The 22,154-nt window shown below is 39.1% G+C and overlaps 1 protein-coding gene across 1 annotated transcript in view; it reads left to right on the top strand.

Moving 5' to 3' along the window:
• Positions 1-22,154, top strand: part of LOC120542192 (myosin-16) — a 67,477-nt gene that overhangs the window by 13,735 nt on the left and 31,588 nt on the right. Inside the window, exons 8-21 of the mRNA XM_039774467.1 lie at positions 59-157; positions 1,455-1,558; positions 3,999-4,137; positions 5,704-5,972; positions 6,063-6,233; positions 6,323-6,499; positions 6,982-7,167; positions 13,130-13,217; positions 13,549-13,666; positions 15,924-16,044; positions 17,124-17,260; positions 19,055-19,136; positions 20,903-21,076; positions 21,746-21,973. Of these exons, the coding sequence (XP_039630401.1) occupies positions 59-157; positions 1,455-1,558; positions 3,999-4,137; positions 5,704-5,972; positions 6,063-6,233; positions 6,323-6,499; positions 6,982-7,167; positions 13,130-13,217; positions 13,549-13,666; positions 15,924-16,044; positions 17,124-17,260; positions 19,055-19,136; positions 20,903-21,076; positions 21,746-21,973 (2,093 nt within the window). The remainder of the gene's footprint in view (positions 1-58; positions 158-1,454; positions 1,559-3,998; positions 4,138-5,703; positions 5,973-6,062; positions 6,234-6,322; positions 6,500-6,981; positions 7,168-13,129; positions 13,218-13,548; positions 13,667-15,923; positions 16,045-17,123; positions 17,261-19,054; positions 19,137-20,902; positions 21,077-21,745; positions 21,974-22,154) is intronic.

Consider the following 22,154-nt stretch of genomic DNA (forward strand, 5'->3'; position numbering starts at 1 on the left):
AAATTACATCTAAAGCAGTACTGCTAATATTAATTCATGTAACTCTTAATTTGCATAGATCTGCTTGAAAAGTCCCGTGTCATTTCCCAGCAAGCTGCTGAAAGAGGGTACCATATATTCTACCAGCTCCTCTCTGGAAAAATTCCAAGACTTTTAGGTAAAATCTGTTTACTGTGCATGTCCTCTATTTGTTTGTTTTTGTTCAAACCAGCATGTTCATTTTATATAGTGCCTTTGCAGTGAACATCTTCTTTACAGTACAGAGCTATCACACATACTTGGACAACAGGAGCACAAAGTCAGAGGCTGAACGTTCATTCCAAAGTGTAACCCACTAGGCTGCATTTTGAATATTTGGAAATAATATTTTTTCCTGAATATAATTAAAAATAGAAAAGGTGTAACTTAAAAAAAATGTATTTTTTTAGATTATTTTGGTTCTGTTAAATTTTGGCTAGGATTTCTCCTCCGACTAAGGTTCAAATCCATTTGTTGTGTTCTTTTTATCAATGTTGAGCCATTTATTTATCGTAATGTTACATTTGTTAACACTGCTGTATTTTCTTAGCCCGTGTTATGGTCCATGTGTTTTGTGGGTGGTTCCTCCCCAGGAGGCGGGGCCACTTGTCAATCACCACAAGGAACCGCCCTCCCTACTCTAGCACCACAGTGGTAGCAGTGGTTCATTTCGAAATGCGTTAGGGAGTCAGTGAGTTTTCATCTGTGCTTTGTGATTAATTTTTTTTTTTTTTTTGACCTTATTGCTTTGTCTTTTGGCCGCTCTTTGGATACCACATTAAGACATTATTTGCTTTTGGACTTGCCTTTAAGAGGCATTGTATGCCTTTTGTGCTCTTTGGAGCTTCAGAGTATTACAGAGCATTTTTCTTGTAAGAGTAAATATTTTTAATACATAAGGATTCTTATTTTGTGGGTTCCCCGGTAGTGTGCATTTCTGGGACCATGTGCTTTGGAGTTCTTTATTGCTTAGGACCTATTCGTAACAGGTGCAGAAGGACAGAAAGATACAGAAACTATAGAAGAAGGATCTTTTACAACTGCATTCAAGTGTGATTTGGCAATGAGCATAGAGTGTAATGAAAAGGATTTCAATCTGCAATGTCTGAAGGACTGAGACCATTTGTAATTTTTTAATAGTGACAAATTCATCTCATTACTGACAATATGGCAACCATGCCTCAGATGATAAATTGTAGATCTTGGATAGCATGTTTTCATGTGAAAAATAGGTTCCGTTGCACTGACTGCCATTTTTCAGACACTTCTGTCTCTCTCAAATGTTTCAGTGCTTCAAACATATTTACAGTATATGGACATAATTCGCTGGTGTACAATATGAGGTAGTGTATAAATTAGTGAGAACTATTTTATTTGAGAGCTAATATTAATAACCTTAGTGACATTCTTTATTTATTTATTTTTTTTTTTTACAGAAATGCTATTGGTAAATCCTGACCCCAAACAATACACTTGGGTTTGCCAGGGTGTCACAGTGGTCGACAATATGGATGATGGTGAAGAGTTGTGTCTCACCGATGTAAGTTGAAAACTTGGATGCTTGTTTTCAATGTACAGTGGTAAGAAAAAGAAGGAGAGCTCTTTAGAATGACCTGGTTTACTGATCTATTCTGGTCATAAATTGTGATCTGATCTTCATCTAAGTCACAAGACAAACACAATATGCTCACACTAATAACACACAAATAGTTATAACCTTTTATGTCTTCTTTATGTCTACCAAACATTCACAGTGTGCTGTAGAAAAAGTAAGTGAACCCTTGGATATACTAGCTGGTCAAACCTCTTTTGGCAGCAATAACCACTAACAAGCTCTTCTGTAGTTGTGGATCAGACCTGCATGATGTTCAGGCACAATTTTGCACCATTCTTCATTACAATACAGTTTCAGTTACCCCAAATTTTTAGTATGTATGGTGACAATGGCTCTCTTCAGGTTATTGCATAGCATCTTCATTCGGTTAACGTCTGGGCTCTGACAGTCTTGATTTTCTTTTCTTGACGCCATTCTGTAGTGGATTTGCTTCGATGTTTAGGATTATTGCCCTGCTGCATCACTCAACATCTACTGAGTTTTAGCTTGCAGATAGACGCACTGACATTAACCTGTAAGATTCCTTTACAAATTTGGGAAATCATTTGCCTCTTGATGGTGGAAAGCTGTGCAGACAAAGAGGCAGCAAAGCAGACCAATATCATGATGTTCCCTCCACTAGACTTCATCACTGGGATGAAGTTTTCATGTTGGTACGAGGTGCCCTTTCGTGCTCTAAACACTGATATGTATTATTCACAAACAATTAAACCTTCAGTCCACAAAACGTGTTCTCAATAGCAGAGTGAAATGTTAAAGTGGTCTTTGGCAAACTTCAGACGTGCAACATGTTGTTTTTGAAGAGCTGTGCCTTCCTTCCTGGAGTCCTGCCATGGACATGTTTAATGTTTTGTGTGAGGTAGACCCTGTTTCAATGACACACACATCAGCAGATGCTTCATGTGAATAGCAATCTCAAAACGTTTGAGTCTTTTATATTGGTCAAAGTACCTCTAAACCAGGGGTATCCAACATGTCGCTTGCGAGCTACCGGTAGCTTGCAACCCCTTTCCAAGTAGCTCACCAAAGGGTTAATGAATGCTACATAAATTTTAAAACTTGATTAGTCAAATCAGGGGTGGGCGATCTTTCCAAAAAAATCATATCACAATCATGTTAACACAAAATCACGATCCACAATCTAAATTGCAATCTTTCTTTTAAATGTGGCATACACTTAAGAGAATATCTGAATTCAAACTCATCAAGACCTAAGTAACACTTTATTTTAAATATCAAACAAAGTGGAATTCAATTGTTCTCTTCTTCGCTAGTTAAGCAGAGTTAAGGACCACACCCCAAAGCTGGCGAGTGAGTGAGGAAGGCCCCTCTCTTTGGCCCATTGTGTGGATCTCCGATTCGCACAAATAAATCGGTACCACAAGCGAACTTTGATACATAGCGAAATGAAAGAAGTCGCAAAATCAAGCAAATTATAGAAAAAACCCGATCTAAATCCGTTAAGTAGTTCTCCCGTGAAAAGCGGATAGACATACAGTGAGACATTGGTTTTTATATATTATATATTAGTAAACCTTTAAAATAATGTGCAGTTAAAGTCTCAACAGCATTTCTGGAGTTCAGCAGAGCCAGATAGCTATAAGAATCTTCACTGAGCAGCTCTGATAATATCTGCTTTGTTTGGGTCTCCATACACCTGTGAGTCTGACATGAACGTCATGAAATCAAAGTTCAGAACAAGACTGACAGACGAACATTGAAATGACTCCATAAGAGTGAACCTCAGTGGCTCCACTCCACCATACACTTCAGTGCCAGTCATCTGACTAACTCAAAAACACATCACACATCTGGACATGGGAATAAACATTAGAAAACATGAGTAGTTCTCAGCCATTTTCATTTTGTAAAAGTAGTTCTCAGGGGAAAAACGGTTGGAGACCCCTGATCTAAACCGTACCTCCCATGTTGCTTCATTGGTTGGACTCCTGGTTTGCTAAGTCCTGACTCCAGCTAGCTTGTGTTGAAGCTATTAGCCTAGGGGTTCGCATATGTTTTCTAACCTACACTGTGAATGTTTGAACGATGTATTCAATATGTACAAGAACAGTACAATAATTTGTACGATATTAATTAAACCAGAATGTGTTTGTTTCATTATTGCAATCTAGATGAACATTAGATGAGTATTTACATAAATTCAGTTCACGACTTTTTCTTGCCTCTGTAGTTACAGAGTAGTCTAGGCTGTCCCTTCCTTTCTGTAAATACATCTGATGTGGGAATGGATGTTCATCATTTTATACTCAGGAAGAACAAATCGATAAACCAGTGTTTGAAGTGGGGAACTTATTTTGAACATCTCATATAGGTTATGCATGTTTTTCACTGATATTTCTGCTAGGTTGCCTTTGATGTCTTGGGCTTCACCCCAGAAGAGAAGGACTCGGTGTACAAGCTAACAGGAGCCATCATGCATTTTGGCAACATGAAATTCAAGCAGAAGCCAAGAGAGGAGCAGGCAGATGTCGACACAACTGAGGGTATTTATTGTATTATTTATGTTAAACACATGACACACAATTCTGCTCTTTCACATTAAAAAGATTATCTGCTATAAATGCAGATGAAGACTTCGACATGAAATTTGATGCTATTTTCAAATTGGCCTCATTGATATTGATGCTAGGCAGTGGCCCTCAGACATACCTTTCAGTTTCTTTTAAATGCATAACATAAAGGGGTGTGCATGGAAGAAGGTGCTGCTTTAATCTGAGCATTGCACTTTCATTTTGTGACTTTCCCACTGCCGCCAGAATTTAAAAGTCACCAAATTCTCATTTCCTTCCTTGTTTTTTGATTTTTGGAAAATCCTTAAAAAATTTGTTGCTACCTAATGAACCAATACTTAGCTTGAAAGGGAACAAAACTGTTTAGTTATTTGAAGTCTCTGAGATCTAATCGAGTGGTTTAAGCAGACAACAACAAAAACAATTGAACCTAAAATAATTACTAGGGAAGATGTACCTACCAGCTCTTTAACTGTATGAATACTGCAGTAGACTTAAGGAAACAGTAGAATTAGGGGGTGCAATGATGTAACCACCACAAAAACACTAAACTCACAAAGCTAACTTCTCCATCTTTCCACTCTGCAGTTTACCCTGTTGTGTGAATCTGGACCCCAAAGCTCCTGTCCAGTGACAGGGACACTGTGCTGTAAAAATGGTGCTGTCCTTTGGAAGTGATGCAAAACAGAGGTCCTGACTTTCGCTAGTCAGAAAAGATCCCTGGGCATCCTTTGAAAAGAGTGGGGTGCATCCCAATGTCCTGGCTAAATTGCCCACCACAACCTGGTCATTCTGGCCCCCTAATCACCCCTCTCTCTAACTTGATATTTCTCTGAGACTTCACCACTTAATATTTAATGACTACACTGGCACAAAAAGGCTGCTGTTGCATCATCCAGGTGGCTGATCCACTAGAATCACCTTCAGTACAACACTAGCCTCTTTAGCACCCCAAGTTCTTTTAGGGATCCAACATGCACTGTGCAACTAGTGATGGCTGCCTACTTACCAGCCAACCAGTGCTCTGTTCCTTCTCCAAATTCAAGACTGGGGCCTGCTGCTGCTGTCTTAATAGTTTTGTCCATGGATTCTAATCACTATTCTTGTTTTTACCTATATGACACATCTGACTGTCCTATTTTACCCCATACAGATCCTGAGCAGTAACTAAAGAGTGGTTACTTATGTCTAAATAAAGAGAAATGTGAAGTAGCCCTGTGTCACCCAGATGGTGATACCAATAATAACCAAAGTTGCCAGCATATTAGTTGTACCTCAAATACAATTATAACATGCAGATGATGTCTGAAAGTAACTTATAGATAGATAGATAGATAGATAGATAGATAGATAGATAGATAGATAGAAAGATAGATAGATAGATAGATAGATAGATAGATAAGGGGCTATATAAAACTAGATAGATAGATAGATAGATAGATAGATAGATAGATAGATAGATAGATAGATAGATATGAAGGGCACTATATAATAGATTTTGCAATGACCCATTTCTGTTTTTTTATCTCCCTTCTCTAGTGGCTGACAAAGTTGCCCACCTGATGGGTCTCAATTCAGGAGATTTACAGAAGGGCATAACCAGGCCTCGTGTCAAAGTGGGCAATGAATTTGTGCAAAAGGGCCAGAACCATGATCAGTGCAACTATTCAATTGGTGCCTTGGCCAAGGCTGTTTATGACCGGATGTTCAAGTGGATGGTCACCAGGATCAACAAGACCTTAGACACCAAGATGCAGCGTCAGTACTTTATTGGTGTGCTGGACATTGCTGGTTTTGAGATCTTTGAGGTGAACCACAAAAAAGTTTTCTTTAGGCATAGGGGTTTCCCATTGGGTGAGGACAAATGATAATTTCTTTTTGTTTTGTTTTTTTGCTAGTTTAACAGCTTTGAGCAACTGTGTATCAACTTCACCAATGAAAAGCTGCAACAATTTTTCAACCATCACATGTTTGTCTTGGAGCAAGAAGAATATAAGAAGGAGGGCATTGACTGGGTGTTCATTGACTTTGGGCTGGACTTGCAAGCCTGCATTGAGCTGCTTGAGAAGGTGAATTTTTATTAACATTTTTTTTTTTCTTTTTTGCTCAGCTGTCTCACATTTTGAATAATAATACATTCTGTTTCTTTATTGTACAGCCTATGGGTGTATTCTCCATTCTGGAAGAGCAGTGCGTGTTCCCAAAAGCCACCGATGCCACCTTCAAGGCTGCCCTATATGACAATCATCTGGGCAAGTCTAACAACTTCCTTAAGCCAAAGGGTGGAAAGAAGGGTCCAGAGGCACACTTTGAGCTGGTGCACTATGCTGGAACTGTAAGCAAAGTTTTACTTTAAAAACATGAGTGAATGAAAGGAGCAAGAAAATAGAAATCCAAAGCAGATTATTTATGATACTAATATGCCATTTTTGAAGAACTAACAATGTCAAGAATTCTGACCGATATGGTTGCATTAATAATAAGTCTAAGCGCTCTCCCTCAATGAGATCAACTCCAGGACCCTGAATCAGAACACTGACACTGTCATTGGACTGTTGTAACCCAACTTATATTTATGACATTTCTGGCAGCTCAGGTCAGGGAGGTCAAACAAAATCCAGCTTCTGTCTTAAATGCTACAGCAATTATGCCCAAGAAAGTGTTGCTTTTTATTATTAGAACAGAGAACGTGTCTGATGAACTGATTGGTTAATTAATCATAAAACTTACATAATACCTTTCATGGTGAACACCTTCTTCCATTATTTTTTGTGTATCAAAATTCTGATTTTTCTGTCTTTCACATGCATCTTTTAGGTGGGTTATAACATTACAGGCTGGCTGGAGAAAAACAAGGACCCCCTCAATGAGACAGTAGTGGGCCTGTTCCAGAAATCATCCATGAGCCTGCTGGCTATTCTCTTCAAAGAGGAGGAAGCTGCAGCTGGTGCCAAGAAGCAAAAGAAAGGGTCTTCTTTCCAGACTGTCTCAGCTTTCTACAGGGTGCGTCTTTGTTTCTAAACTTTAGTGATCTGCTCCACTTTTAAGAATTAGAAAGTTTCAAAGATACTCTGAAAAAGGCAAAAGTTATGTTGTCCATTTCCTTTCACCTGCTAAAGCTTAAATGTGTATAGAATTTCTTAAAAAGCAGGATTTTTAAGCAGCGATCAGCAATTGTAGAAACACAGCATTGTATTTCCTGTTGCTTTTCACTTTTTTATCCACAGCCTGGCAATGTGGGTTTTTGTTTTTAGGCTTGTTAACCTATTGTATTAACAGAAGCAGACAAAGATAAAGTGTTGGGGCATTACGATGGTGACATTCAATTGTCTCCCTCAGACTGTTCATATCCTTCCAAGTGTGGCAGGGACCTTTCTGAGAGAGTATTAATAAGGCAGTCACACGCAATGATCTCCACTACTTTCTCAATCAAATTTTCTCTCCGCTTAAACCATCAAGTCAGCTTGTCCCACAAGTCAAAAGCTTGTGATTTTGATGATCTCTTCAGATTGAACCACCACTCGTGTTAGGTACTGACCTGCTGATTGGCAGTCACCTCTGTAGAGGGTGAGCATTTCTGCCTTTAGTATGCAGTAATCCTCTGCGGCTTATTCGTAGAAGTTATAATACACACTCTGTGCCTTGCCAGTGAGGAAATGTGCAACTGTAGGTGCACATTACTCAGCCAGCAATGTCTGTTGCTGGTGTATTTAAACATTAAGAGGAATGCCACTACAGTGTCTTTCTTATGGCATGACAAGAGTACCTGGCATTATCCGGAGGTTCTTTCCTCCTGCAAGGTTTCACATACCGTCTGTCACAAGGTTTCCCTGATGCATTCATCTTGCAGAGAATCTTGATGACTACGCCACTGTAATATGAGAACAATACAAAAATAAAGTGTAAGGGAATCACAGGGTGAACCCTGTTTAATTGGCAGGTTGATAATGGCAAAGAGGGCTAAAATGAAAAATGTTTTTGCCAGTGTGCTGCTCTTCCAGTAACATCTTATGCAGACGCTGTTATGACTAAAAAATGCCCACTAGGGTAGAATTTCCCATTAAACCCTGGCAAGATATAGTGACAAACGCAGGATCTTCATAAAATAAAACATTTCACTGTTACAAAATGCTCTGTTACACTATAAAGCTCCAACTAGCACAAAAGACATAAAGGAGTTGCCAGCAAAGGCATTCCAAGGTGAACAAATGCCAATACACAATCCAAAGTCAAAATACACAGCAAAAAAAGACAGAAATCCAGAGAGTCAAAACAGCAAAAGTGCAACAAAAACACAAGTAACACCAATCAACTCTCTAGCGCATTCGATTCAACCTCCAGGAACTGTGGAAGACCCACCTGATTTACGGGCTGGAAGAGGCGAGAAGCAGAACTGACTCCACAGTTCCTTGTGCCTTCTGTCTTCAGATCTGAGGGCAAAAGAGGGAAAGGCATAACTAACAGCACCAGCCGGTGACACCAGCCGGTGACACCAGCCGGTGACATCAGCCGGAATTACAAGCACAACAGAAACCTTGAGGATGCCCCCTACTTATATATGTGTGTGTGGCACAATTTATTACCGAATTCACTGAAGTCAGTTCAGGTTTGTGCCATTGCAAAATTCGTACTGGGCCAACAAATTGTTCACTTACAGTGTGTCTTTTTCAAAATAAATGATAGATTTCATGGGTATTGATGTACAAATGTACTCTTCATAGGAGGAGCAGTCGCATTCTTAACTCAGCATTTAAAAATAACTGTTCATCAGTTCCATGTGAGAATCTCCTATACAATCAGAAAAGACTTACCATAAGTCAGGTCTTGAAACCTGAAAAATCGATCATATAATCAGACCCCGACTTACACGCCCATTCAAATATCCATCCATCCATTTTCTAACCCGCTGAATCCGAATACAGGGTCACGGGGGTCTGCTGGAGCCAATGCCAGCCAACACAGGGCACAAGGCAGGAACCAATCCTGGGCAGAGTGCCAACCCACCACAGGACACACACAAACACACCCACACACCAAGCACACACTAGGGCCAATTTAGATTCGCCAATCCACCTAACCTGCATGTCTTTGGATTGTGGGAGAAAACCAGAGCGCCCGGAGGAAACCCACGCAGACACGGGGAGAACATGCAAACTCCACGCAGGGAGGACCCGGGAAGCGAACCCGAGTCTCCTAACTGCGAGGCAGCAGCGCTACCACTGCGCCACCGTGCCGCCCCCATTTAAATATGCGACACTTAATTTTTCTTTTTTTTTTTTTTACATTTTCTTGCCCCCTCCAATCTCGCATCAGTTACCAGTTTCTTTTGCTACTTCAACGACGTTTAATTTAAAACCAGCTTCATATTTTCTTCTGCTCGAACGCTCCATTGTAGATGAGGGATGCTCTAACGGTAAAGGTGCATGAGGGTGTGAGATACAAAAAACACAAAACAGTGCAAACGTCGCTTCGGAATAGTTTGGGTATCACCGTGTGGTCACGTAGGCACAATAGAGAGAGAGATGTTAGGAGCACACGCTGATACAGCGCATTGCCATACCCACATAGAATAAAAAGGCCGTGTGCTTGGTGGTTACTCTCTCAGGTGGGCATCAGCATATCATAATCTCTGGGACCAGCAGCGTGGGTTTTCCACATTCGACTTATATGACCCACATTATACAAAACCAGAAATTATACTGGAAAGTCAAGTCTCAACTTATCTGCGGGAGAACTTATCCGTGAATATATATGGGACTCAGGTATTTTTCTCAAAAATCCACATTTATAATGGCAGGTAGTGAAATATTTAAAAATTCACTGAAGGAGATCAAGTTAATAATGAGCATAAATTATATACATATTAAAAGATGGGGTCAATCAAGTCTCTGCGACCCACCAGGACCACATGTACTCATCTCTGGCTTAAAGCACAGTATCAATTTCACACTTGGCATTATCAATTAAGTATTTTGCACTACATTAAATATTGCTACAATAACATAATTTGGAGGGGAAACTTGAATCTCCCATTATGGCCAACCAAAGGCTTAAAGCAAGGATTAATGGCTGACAAAAATAGAAATAATTTAACATCGCTGCCTAAATTAAATAGAATGGAAAGCAAAATAGCCCAATCAGGAAATTAAAAAAGCAAGAGGGTATGAATTAGACAATGTTGGCTCACTCAAATTAGTCAAATCCATTAGCTGCAGTTCATTGACTGTTAAGAGCTGACAGGGCTGGGAGAATGTGTCGGCATCCAGCTGTTTTTCTGCAATGGAAAATCCCCTGAAAGCACAAGGCTTAAAGATCACCTTTACCCTTGGCTGAAACTATAAAATACAATAACAAATAACCTTAGTGTTCTTCTTTAGTGTTCCATCTTCTTCTATAGCCCCTGGCTGAAAAATCCGAGTTATCTGTTAATGACAGACTGATTGTAAAGACTAAGCTCATTATTTCTGGTGTCCTGAGGTTGGATTCCATCAGTTGTCTCCCCAGGACACCCCAGTAGATAAGACTTTTGCCACCTTTTTTGTCCCGATCATCTTTTATTTTTTTTTTAAATTAAGACATGCAAAGCCTTAGTAATAAGCTTTATTGTACTCATTGTGAATGGTGCAATATAAAACAAAGAAAATAAAGCATGAAAGAAAGTTTATGAGTTACTGTAAATGATTTGCTGCAGTGAGAGGACTTTGTCCCCATGGAATGTTTAGAGTAACACATTGTATATTGAAAATTATTATTGACAATGCATATATCTTTTATATTTGACATTTTCACCATGCTGTAAACTGATCCCAGTCTCAGCACTGCTGCAGAATATTTACTGCCTGTCAAAATCATGCCGGCTTTCGAACCTGCACTTTTTAAAATTCACTGTGCTTTACTTCTTAAACAGCTTTTCTCTGCTCAGTATCTGTTATTCATGCCATTATTTTGTAGATTTGCTTGCCGTCATTGAGAATTTAGGATGCATTACCAAAAGAAATTGCACAGGATATTTTTGCTGACGCACTATTTGAAAACAGCCTTGATTTTGAATGCTGCTCATGCTGAGATTTGCATAGGTCAGCTCAGTTGCAAAGTGGATTTTTTTTTTTTTGTTGTGACAAAATGTAAATGTAGTCTTTAAAAAATACTTTTAACAGGATTCAGCTTACAAAGCAATTCAAGAGAGAGGGGGTTCTGTAGTAGCCCCAAATAAACATCAAAGGTGCTGTATAAAACACACATGAAAAATTGAATTTAGGCAATAAACCGATAATCTCTGAGTCGTAACTGCATCTTAATACCCCATACCCAAAATTCACCAACAGTACAGGAGACAAGAGGCATCCGTGGTAAAGAACAGCAGCCACACTGAACGGACTTGAGATTAACACAAAGTATGCAAACACATCACAAACTCCACAAATAAAAAGATTGAAAAGCACGGTTCTGTCAGTGAACTGGCAGATAAAGTTTTGAGCAAAAAATGGAAGAAGTGCATAAACAACAAAACAAAACCAAACCAAAGCCCAATATGAGAGCCAATAATTGTGGTCAACAGAATAATAAGGTCAAAAATAGAAGGAAAACAGCACTGAAGAAAGGAATACCTCAGAGATTTGGTGTCCACAGGTCAGATAAGGATTTGCCCTCATAGCTGTCCTTTCATCCCGTCTCACTGATTATGCTTGGGTACCAACCTCAGAGGCCACGCCCCTAGCAACACTGGGCCTAACAATGGAAGTAAACACTTTGAGGACCCCAAATCATACCAGATCTTGACAGGCACAGCAGCTCTGGCCATATTCTTACAAGGCACCAGGAAGTTCACTGGCATAAGCTTCAAATCCACAATCCACATGCAGACAGGAGTTTTAAATGCTAATTTAATTGTGAAATTAATAAACCTGGCTATATTTCCATCTGAAACAGAGTATGAATTCCATTTATAACAGCAATACTTATACATTCCTGATTATTACTATACATTTTCAGACCTTCAGGACTGACCACTTCTTGCAGTGGTCAAGGATTTGGACTTCAAATCCTGAGGCTCTTGAGCAAGTCACTTCACCTGCTTGTGCTCCAATTAGAATAACAAAAGAAATGCGACTAACTGTATGTCAAATGTTGTAAGTCGCCTTGGATAAAGGCGTCATCGTAATAATAGTCAATGCTCTTTAGTGTGTACATGTCTTACGTCTCTCCCATGTGGCACATACCTAGAAAATGTGAATATGAACATGCCAATACATACTGGTTTAGATAATGTGAATATGAACATGCCAATACATACTGGTTTAGATAATGTAAATATGAACATGCCAATACACACTGGTTTAGATAATGTGAATATGAACATGCCAATACACACTGGTTTAGATAATGTGAATATGAACATGCCAATACACACTGGTTTAGATAATGTAAATATGAACATGCCAATACACACTGGTTTAGATAATGTGAATATGAACATGCCAACACACACTGGTATAGAAAATGTGAATATGAACATGCCAATACACACTGGTTTCTTGGATTGAGTGGTTTGCCCATAAAACTCACTCCTACATTTTGCGTTTTTATTTGTGATCAGCTACTTCAAAGTAATTCATCTTGTATATAGAGTTCTACTCAAATCCCATGTTTGAAAAGAAATTTGAGGAAAATGAGCTTTATTTTTTTAAGTAGTGTGTTTGCACAAAAAATGTAAAATGCGAATAAAATTCATAAAGTAGTGCAATAACTAAAACCCAGTATTTACTGCAAATCCACAAGCCTTTGAAGATAGACCTCTGATTTTTCTTGTAATCTGTGGGCTACAAGGTTCTTTCAGATTATCTCTAATTAACTTCCAAAATGTATTCTGAAGTCCATCGAAAAATAAGCAGAACAAAGACAGGTTTAGGTCAACTTTTCATTTTAAAACTTACATCACTGTAATGTTTTTTTATCACTTCCATAGGAACAACTGAACAAGCTGATGACCACTCTGCGTAGTACTGCCCCCCACTTTGTCCGCTGCATTGTGCCAAATGAATTTAAGCAATCAGGTGAGGTGATCACTGGAAATATTACTGCTGTGCATGGCTGGCCATATCAAATAGACAAACAATGTACGTCAGAAGCTTTACAAAGCATATTTTCAAAGAGTCTGTTGTATTAACGTTAAGGTGTTAGATAGATTGTGTTGCATGCATTATATTATATAGTAACATAATAAAATACTTGCAGTCTGAAAGTTGCATAATTTTCAAGTATTACAAGTTAGGATTTATACTGAAACCAGTCCAGCTATGCACTTTTGCAGATTACCTGCATACTTCTGTGTTAATCCAGCTGAACAAATGCTAAAGATGACCCTCTTTCACAATTTTCCTTCAGGTGTCGTTGATGCCTTCCTGATTTTGCATCAGCTGGCTTGTAACGGTGTGCTGGAAGGCATTCGTATCTGCAGGAAAGGCTTTCCCAACAGGCTACAGTACCCGGAGTTCAAGCAAAGGTAACCTCAAAGTTCAATGTGGAAATAAAACCCTAAATGTTGCTCAAATCCTTCATCTTTCAGATCTCATTTGAAAAGACAAAACGGTCTTAAAAACAGTCTTCATAAAACAAATCTCTCAGTTAACAGAAAATTAATCATTTCCTTTTAGTACTAGGGTGTTGTACCATGTTAGCCATTATTGATGTAGTGAGAAGTCAAGCAAAATATCACCTTTGATTGGCTAACTAGAAAGACTACAATATGTAGGCTTTTGAGGTAACTTCAGGTGAGATGTAATCCAGAAACTGGAGTTCCCTGTGCTTATATACACACCAGGACAGATACAACATTGGAAAAACTTTAAGTGAGACATCTTAAATGTTAGAAATAATAGAACTCTCCAGTCTAAGATTCATTTAGCAAGAGAGGAGAACAATGTATGGTCAATATCTTTGGATAACATAAGTCTTTTGAAGTTTCTGATCTGTAGTCAGCTTGTCTGGGACAGTCTGAGAGATGCAAACAATCCTCATATCTGGCCATTAAACTATTGTCTCTATTTAAACCATGTTTGTAGTACTAGGGTGTTGTACCATGTTAGCCATTATGGATGTCATGAGAAGTCAAGCAAAATGACACCTTTTTTTAGCTAACTAAAAAGATTACAATATGCAAGCTTTCGAGGAGTCGTTTTGCTTGACTTCTCACTTTTAAACCATGTTGTAATGTGTTTAGCATGAGTTTAACTTCTTTTCTCTCTTGCTGTGTTCTGAAGTTGCCCATAAGCACTGGGACTTTAAAATCCCTCTCACAGTGTCATTTTGATTAACTTCTCACATCATTTCCTTTAAAAAAAATGCTTTAGCAAAAAGAATTGTAGAACCAAATATAAATAGTTCCGAATATATTATTAAGGATATTAATGGTACATCCATCCATCCATTACCCAACCTGCCATATCCTCACTACAGGGTCACGGGGGTCTGCTGGAGCCAATCCCAACCAACACAGGGTGCAAGGCAGGAAACAAACCCCGGGCAGGGTGCCAGCCCACCACAGGGCACACATACACACACACACACACACACACCAAGCACACACTAGGGACAATTTAGAATTGCCAATGCACCTAACCTGCATGTCTTTGGACTGTGGGAGGAAACCCACGCAGACACGGGGAGAACATGCAAACACCATGTAGGGAGGACCCGGGAAGCGAATCTGGGTCTCCTAACTGCGAGGCAGCAGCGCTACCCACTGCGCCACTGTGCCGCCCTATTTATGGTACAAACTCTTTCATTTCTTTAATTTAAATATAATAGAGTCATTATTGTTTGGGAACACTAATAGCAGATACAGTTCAGATTATCAGTAAAGGTTCAAGCAGTACTGTCCAAGTTTTTTCTCTACATACATTTTATATGTCATGTATACTTTGCAGTAGCTTCTGACCTATAAATGTACAATACAAAAAAAACACCAAATGCAGCACAGTGTATTTAAAACAGGTTTACATTCTCATTTTAATTCAATACTTCTTTGTTTAATTCTCATCAGACAATAGGACTACATTCTATTCTTGAAGTTGCATTTGGTTAGCATCACCACAACACTACAAAGTTATAAAATAAATAGAAAAGTTAAAACAAATAGCTGAAATGTACTTTGTTGTAGCATGTTTGTAAAAGTAACTTATACAAAATGTTTTCTTCCCTTGAAAATTCTCCCATCTGTGCTGCCCTCCCTGACATGTCCACTGCCTTGCCCTTAACATCTTTCACATGCTCATATGCTCCTCAGCAAATGCAACGACTCTGCTGCTGCTTGAGATGATTGGCTCTTTTACTTTCCTCCCACAGCCCAAAAACATGCAGGTTAGGTGAACTGGCGATCCTAAATGGGCCCTCGTGTGTGCTTGGTGTGTGGATGTGTGTGTGCCCTGCAATGGACTGGCACCCCGTCCAGGGTTTTCTCCCTGCCTTGCACCCTATGCTAGCTGGGATAGGCTCCTGCAGACCCCCATGACCCTGTTCAGGACAGAGCAGATTAGCTGACTGACTTAAGCAAACTCCTTGTTTCATAATATTCATTCTTGCGGCTTTAGTAAACTCTGGATATTCACAAATCTGTAATGGAGAACTGGTCTCTAGAAATGAATGGATCGACTGATGATTGCTTAGTTGTGTGCATGTGTGTGTGTGCTTTAAAGCAAAATGTTTTAAAAAAGTTCAATTTGCCAAAAAAAACCCCTGAAATTTTGTTATCTTTCTGACAGATATTATGTGCTGAACCCAAATGCTATCCCAAAGGGATTTGTGGACAACAAGAAAGCTTCAGAACTTATATTGGGTGGCACAGGCTTGGACGACACAGAATACAGAATTGGACACACTAAGGTAGTTTTTAATTTAAATATGTCATCCAAACATCCATTCCAGCTACTTAAACTTTTATGGGTGAGCACCACCTCAAACATAAACTGTGCACCGACTAATAAAGAAATTCATATACTGTAGGAGTAGAAGTCTCAGTCACATAACACACCTTAATTCTTGTTCCTTTAAATCAGGGCTGGGCAACGTCGGTCCTGGAGGGCCACAGTGGCTGCAGGTTTTCATTCCAACCCAATTGCTTAATTAGAATCCAATCCTTGCAAATCTTATTACTATATTTATTTAATTTAATAGCTTGTTAGTCTGCAGTGTTAAATTCTTACATCGTCGATTTTTTCCTTCCCAAGGATATCATGCAAACGACTTAAAGCCTAAAATGGATAATTTTCAGCCCGTCACATTTTTCTTTGACGTGTTTTATTAAACCAAATAGTGCGTGATGAATTCACACAGGTGTAAATGGAAAGTGGAAACAAGTTAGATGGACAGCTGCTGGCCCCTTTGTCATTTACATCTTATTGCTAATAAGGAGCCATTAAAACAGCGAACGCAGCTGCTTAAGATGGAAATAAGCAATTACAGGTGGGAACCTTAACAAGCAAAACCACTAAAATGAAGCATCAGAATGTCACTTGAGCAATAAGTGCTTCATCAGCAATAATTTAAGAAAAAGGGTTGGAACAAAAACCTGCAGCCACTGCGGCCCTCCAGAGCTGACACTGCCCACCCCTGCTTTAAAGTCTAAGCCCTTAGGCCACATGCGAAATGACCTGCCATTATGAAATTAACACTTTTCCCAACTGTATATATGTTGGCAGTAATGCTGATAAGTAATGTCTTTCATTACTAATAATTAGCCCGTAAATCAAAGGCTGAGAATTAGAATTTGTGCTCTGACAGGTACTTGACAAAAAATTAATAAATAAAATATTATGCTGCAAGGTGCATATTTTGTGAACACCAAATTACTTGAGGTTTTGAATTAATAGAGTGGATTTTCTAGGATTATCAGTTAATGATTTTCATACAGCTTCAGAATATCACACTAAGTCCATCTTGATTTTAATTCTCTTTACTTTAAGGTGTTCTTCCGTGCTGGAGTGCTGGCTAAACTAGAGGACATGAGAGATGAACGTCTAGCGAAGATTATGACCATGCTGCAAGCCCGGACTCGTGGATTTCTCATGAGGATCGAGTTCAAAAAAATGCTTGAGAGGAGGTCTGTGTCAAGGCATATTGTACAGCGTTAACAAGAAGCCTTTTATAATAATTGTTATCCCAGATGCCTCTTCGATCAGTTACCAAATACTCTTGTCCTTTATGGTCTGGCATCTTCTTGTACCTTTGCCAACTGAATGTTGCAGTTAAGTGGGCGGGCACCCTCTAAAGCGAATTGGACTTGAGTTGTTTCCAAAAGAAGAGTCAGCAGACTGAACCACCAGCCTTGTCAGCTGCAGGACATGCAAAATGTCAACCCTAATCCACCACATTATTCCAAATATATCAGGAAAAGCCTGGTATAAATTATACTCATCTTTTCAATGTTTTAAAGCTTGTAATTAGTTTTTACTTAGTAAATATTAGCATATAGAGAAACTTTTTTTTTAAGCTGGCTGCATGTCTCATGCAAGGTTTGTAAATGCCAAACAGTTTTTTGGCACTTGATCTTAGTTTCTATACATGATAACCATTGCTTTACATTTTTGAGTAGAAAAATAAACAAATATTATTCCACACTACAGTTTCTTAAACTATAGAATACTATGATGGGCGGTATGAAGAGACAGAGATTAACACTGTACCTTCCTAATTACAGGGAGCTGAGTTCAGCTCCAGATCCACGCTGTGCCTCGGTGCTACTCTACCCACTTGGCAGGCTCACCCCCTGTCAAACTCTCTGTTCAAAAGTTTTTATTTTAACTTTCCCTTATGGTGCTTGTTCGTGTTGTTTCAAATGGCAAAGATGAGTGTGTTAGAATAACTGCTGGCAATGATACCAGTCAAAAGTCTAGAAAATACCCAGACATCTTCATGTTTTTGATAGAAATTCATGTCTTTTTTGATGTAAAGATACAACTAAAACATTTCTAGTGTTGCTAATGGCTATTACTGCTTGGAATGACTGATTTTTACCTTATTTTTTACATAAGGATTTAGCAGCATTCAGTATCCTAATGGTTGACTCCCATAGATTATCCTTAATTAGTCAGTTTAAATGCTAACTGGTTATTAGAGAAACCTTTGACATTGCATTAGCACTGCTGAAATATGTCACTCTGTTCATTTGGGTACTCATAAAACTAAAGTTCAGTTCTGGGTTAGAAATTGCCAAAATCAAACAGATTTCTTAAGAAATGTGTCAGTTTATTGTTGTATTGTTGCAGAATGAAGGTTATTCCGTGTGACAGATTGCCAAGGTTTCCCTTATAACCAGTTTGCATTTAAAAAGATGAATGAAGGATAAGCTAATGGATGTGATCAGTAGGACACTGAAGGAATGGTTGGTGAAAATTGAGCTTTGGAATCGCATGTGAATCATAAATTGAAAATCATTAATTTCAAGCAGTTACCATTAGCAACATTAGTAATGTCTTGGCTGTGTTTTTAAATTAGTTTAATGGCATCTTGATAGGAAAGGGTTAATTTCTATCACAAAATTACAAAATTTCTGGATGTAGCCATACTTTTCACTGGTAGTGTACATAACTGTATTCCAGGGTTAGTTCCTGCCTTTCCCTTAATGCTACTAGGGTACATTCCATCTCCCCAATATTTATATTAATATTAATATTTATATTGAATAATAAATATATTTCCAATATTGGGGAAAATGGATGAATCGTTTTGTGACTTTTAACAATATAAAGGAGCAGTCATTTTCAGATACTAACACAAATGTCAACTCCTTCTAATATTTTTGGAGATCTCATGCACAGCCTCTTCTTCACGTTATCAGCACCTTTTTTTGCCTAACTCAACGGATTGAAATATTTCATGTTTTTTATTCTTTCAGGCTCAGCTTGATCGCTATCCAGCGTAATGTGAGGAAGTTCCTGCAGCTGCGTTACTGGGGCTGGTGGAAACTTTACAACAAGGTAAATATTTTATTTACATTTCTCAAAATAAAAATCCCCAGAAGTGTCCACGTATTCTATTGTTATTATTTGCATGTCATTCTAAGGCTGTGTTCACACTATTGGCGTCTTATCTAGCAAGGATTTTAGGGTTGCTTGGCACTGTTATGGTGTCCAATGCTTAGCTTTATTTATTTATTTTTTAAGATAGTTAATGTTTATTTCATTTAGTTCTTGAAACCTCTACTTAACATTAATCATGGATTTCTTGACATTACTAATTCAATTCAAAGTTATGGTCCACCAGTACATATTCCAGGAACACTTGGTAAGAACCAATGCTGGAGGAGGCTCCTACACTGCTGAACTTTTCATTCTTCCTTTTCTGCATACTCTGAGTGTTAATCTTTGATTATTACTGATGCTGCCTTTGCAAGATCTGTATTTGACATTGTTTTTTGATCAATTGATTACTTGGGCTGCCCTATGCCACCGGTCATGTTCATAATTTTTATGGACAGAATTTCTAGGCGTAATCAAAGAGTGGGGTAGTACCATGTCAGTAACCTCAGAATCGCATCTCTGCTTTTTGCAGATGATCTGGTCCGGTTGAGTTCATTTGGTGGCGTCCTCAGGTGTGCACTGGGGTAGTTTGTGTTGAGTGTGAAGTGGTCAGGATGAGGATCAGCACCTACAAGTCTGAGGTCATTGTTCTCAGATGGAAAAGTGTGGAGTGCTCTCTCCAGGTTGGGGCTATGGTCCTGCCACAAGCGGTTTTTAATTATCTCAGGGTCTTGTTCACGGGTGGGTGAAGAGGGGAGCGAGAGATCAACAGACGATGGATCAAATGACATCAGAAATTTACGTGGACATTGTACTGGTCAGTTGTGGTGAAGAGAGAGATGAGCCAAAAGAAAACACTCTCAATTTACCAGTCGATCTATATTCCTCCCCTCATTTATGTCCACATGCTTTGAGTAGTGACCGAAACAATTAGGTCACACATACAAGCAGTGGAAATGAGCTTCCTTTGCTGGGCGTCTGGGTTCATCCTTAGAGACAGACATTCAGAAGGAGATCAAAGTACAGTCCTCCAGAATGAAAAGGAGTCACTTGAGGTGGTTCAGGCACCTGATTAGGATGTGTCCTGAATGCCTCCTTAGGGTAGTGCTTTAGGTATGTCCAAACAGGAGGAGACCTCGGGGCAGACCTTAGACACGCTGCTGGAGAGATTACATCTACCAGCTGGCCAGGGAATGCCTTGGTATCCCCTAGAGGAAATGGAAGAGGTTGTGAGGAAAAGTAAATCTGGGCATTGTTGCCTCCCAGATAAGTGATAGAAGAAGGATAGATGGATGACTTCCTTTTTTGCTCAAGTGTATCTTTGTGTTCTAAAAATATTCAACTCTCTTCTTCAAATCTGCAACTCTCTTCTTCAAATCTGTACATGATTGGACACAACTCTCTTCTTCAAGTATACCCATGATTGGCCGCAACTCTCTTATTCAGAATTGCATATGATCAACCATTAATGTTAACTTGTACTGACCATCTCATACTAACTGGTCAGACCCAGGGCAGATTGAGCTCTGAAGGTGGTCAGCCTCCCTAGTCCTGTCCAACTGTGACATGACAACACTGCAGTAAAAATGTGAAGGACGGGGTTCAATTACAATTGTATATTTTGTAACACACTGCAGTAAAAATGTGAAGGACGTGTATATTTTGTAACACAACTTCAGAGATCATTACACTTTTCGTCTGATGGCATCCCTCTCAATCTGTAGGTGAAGCCCTTGTTGAATGTAGCCCGCCAGGAAGATGAAATGAAGGCAAAGGAGGAAGAGTTGCGAAACGCAATGGAGAAGACCCAAGATCTTGTCAACAGAGTCAAGGAGCTGGAAGAGAAAGTGGCTACCCTCTCACAAGAGAAGAATGATATTTCCCTGTTGCTTGTTGCTGTAAGTAGTTTGCTTTTTCTTCCATGTTCTTTCCTCATATAAGTAATCAAAGCAACTGATTAGGGTACCACAACTAGCAACCACACAAAGAAAAGGGATTGAGACTCTTGGCCCCAAAAGGGCTAGATTTTAGTTATATACTGATAACTTTAAAAAACTTTCACTTCACACTCTTCATGGAAATAAAGTAACATCTTTAAAAGTGAGATTACACTTTAACTGGAAAGTACAGTATATTTTCAGCCTATATTTTATCAGAAATTCTTGTTATAAGGAAGAGCATCATGGGTTTTATTGCTTTTATGATATACTGTACTAGTCCCTAAACTATGGTATTGTAAAGGTTAATAAATGTCTGTTTGCTTTATAAGGTTCTGTTTTGTAATTATGCGGTGGGCTGGCGCCCTGCCCGGGGTTTGTTTCCTGCCTTACGCCCAGTGTTGGTTGGGATTGGCTCCAGCAGACGCCTGTGACCCTGTAGTTAGAATAATGGATGGATGGATGGATGTTTTGTAATTATTACAGTCAAGTAGCCAATGAGTTTAAACACATTGACAGGCATCTGAGTTAAACTAAGCATCAAAATCACTTACACAGCTATTAAAAAGTAAACTCCAAAAGTGATAGATGTAAAACTGTGCCTTACAAATTCATATTTAATATTTACAGGAACAGGAATCTCTTGCTGATGCTGAAGAGCGTTGCACTCAGCTGGTGAAGGTCAAAATTGACATGGAAAGCCAGATCCAGGAGATGAAGGAGCGCCTGGAAGAGGAGGAAAGCGCTGCCTCGAGCCTGGGTGCCAACAAGCGCAGGCTGGAAGGGGAACTTAGCGATCTTAAGAGAGATCTGGAGGGACTCGAGTCCACTCTTGCCAAAACAGAAAAAGAGAAACAGGTAACGTACAGCAGTAGACGTTAACAGTGTAATGGCCAACTCTGTATAAAGGGCATGTGTGTGATTCAATGCATTCATTGTTTTCTATTTCGTAGTGCTTTCAGCTTTTTATCCTGTTTCAATTGGCAGGGGAAACAGTTAATAAAGACAAACTAGGATATTTGTCGCCCTTTTAAATAAT

The sequence above is a fragment of the Polypterus senegalus genome, chromosome 13, assembly GCF_016835505.1.
Source record: "Polypterus senegalus isolate Bchr_013 chromosome 13, ASM1683550v1, whole genome shotgun sequence".
Lineage (NCBI taxonomy): Eukaryota > Metazoa > Chordata > Cladistia > Polypteriformes > Polypteridae > Polypterus > Polypterus senegalus.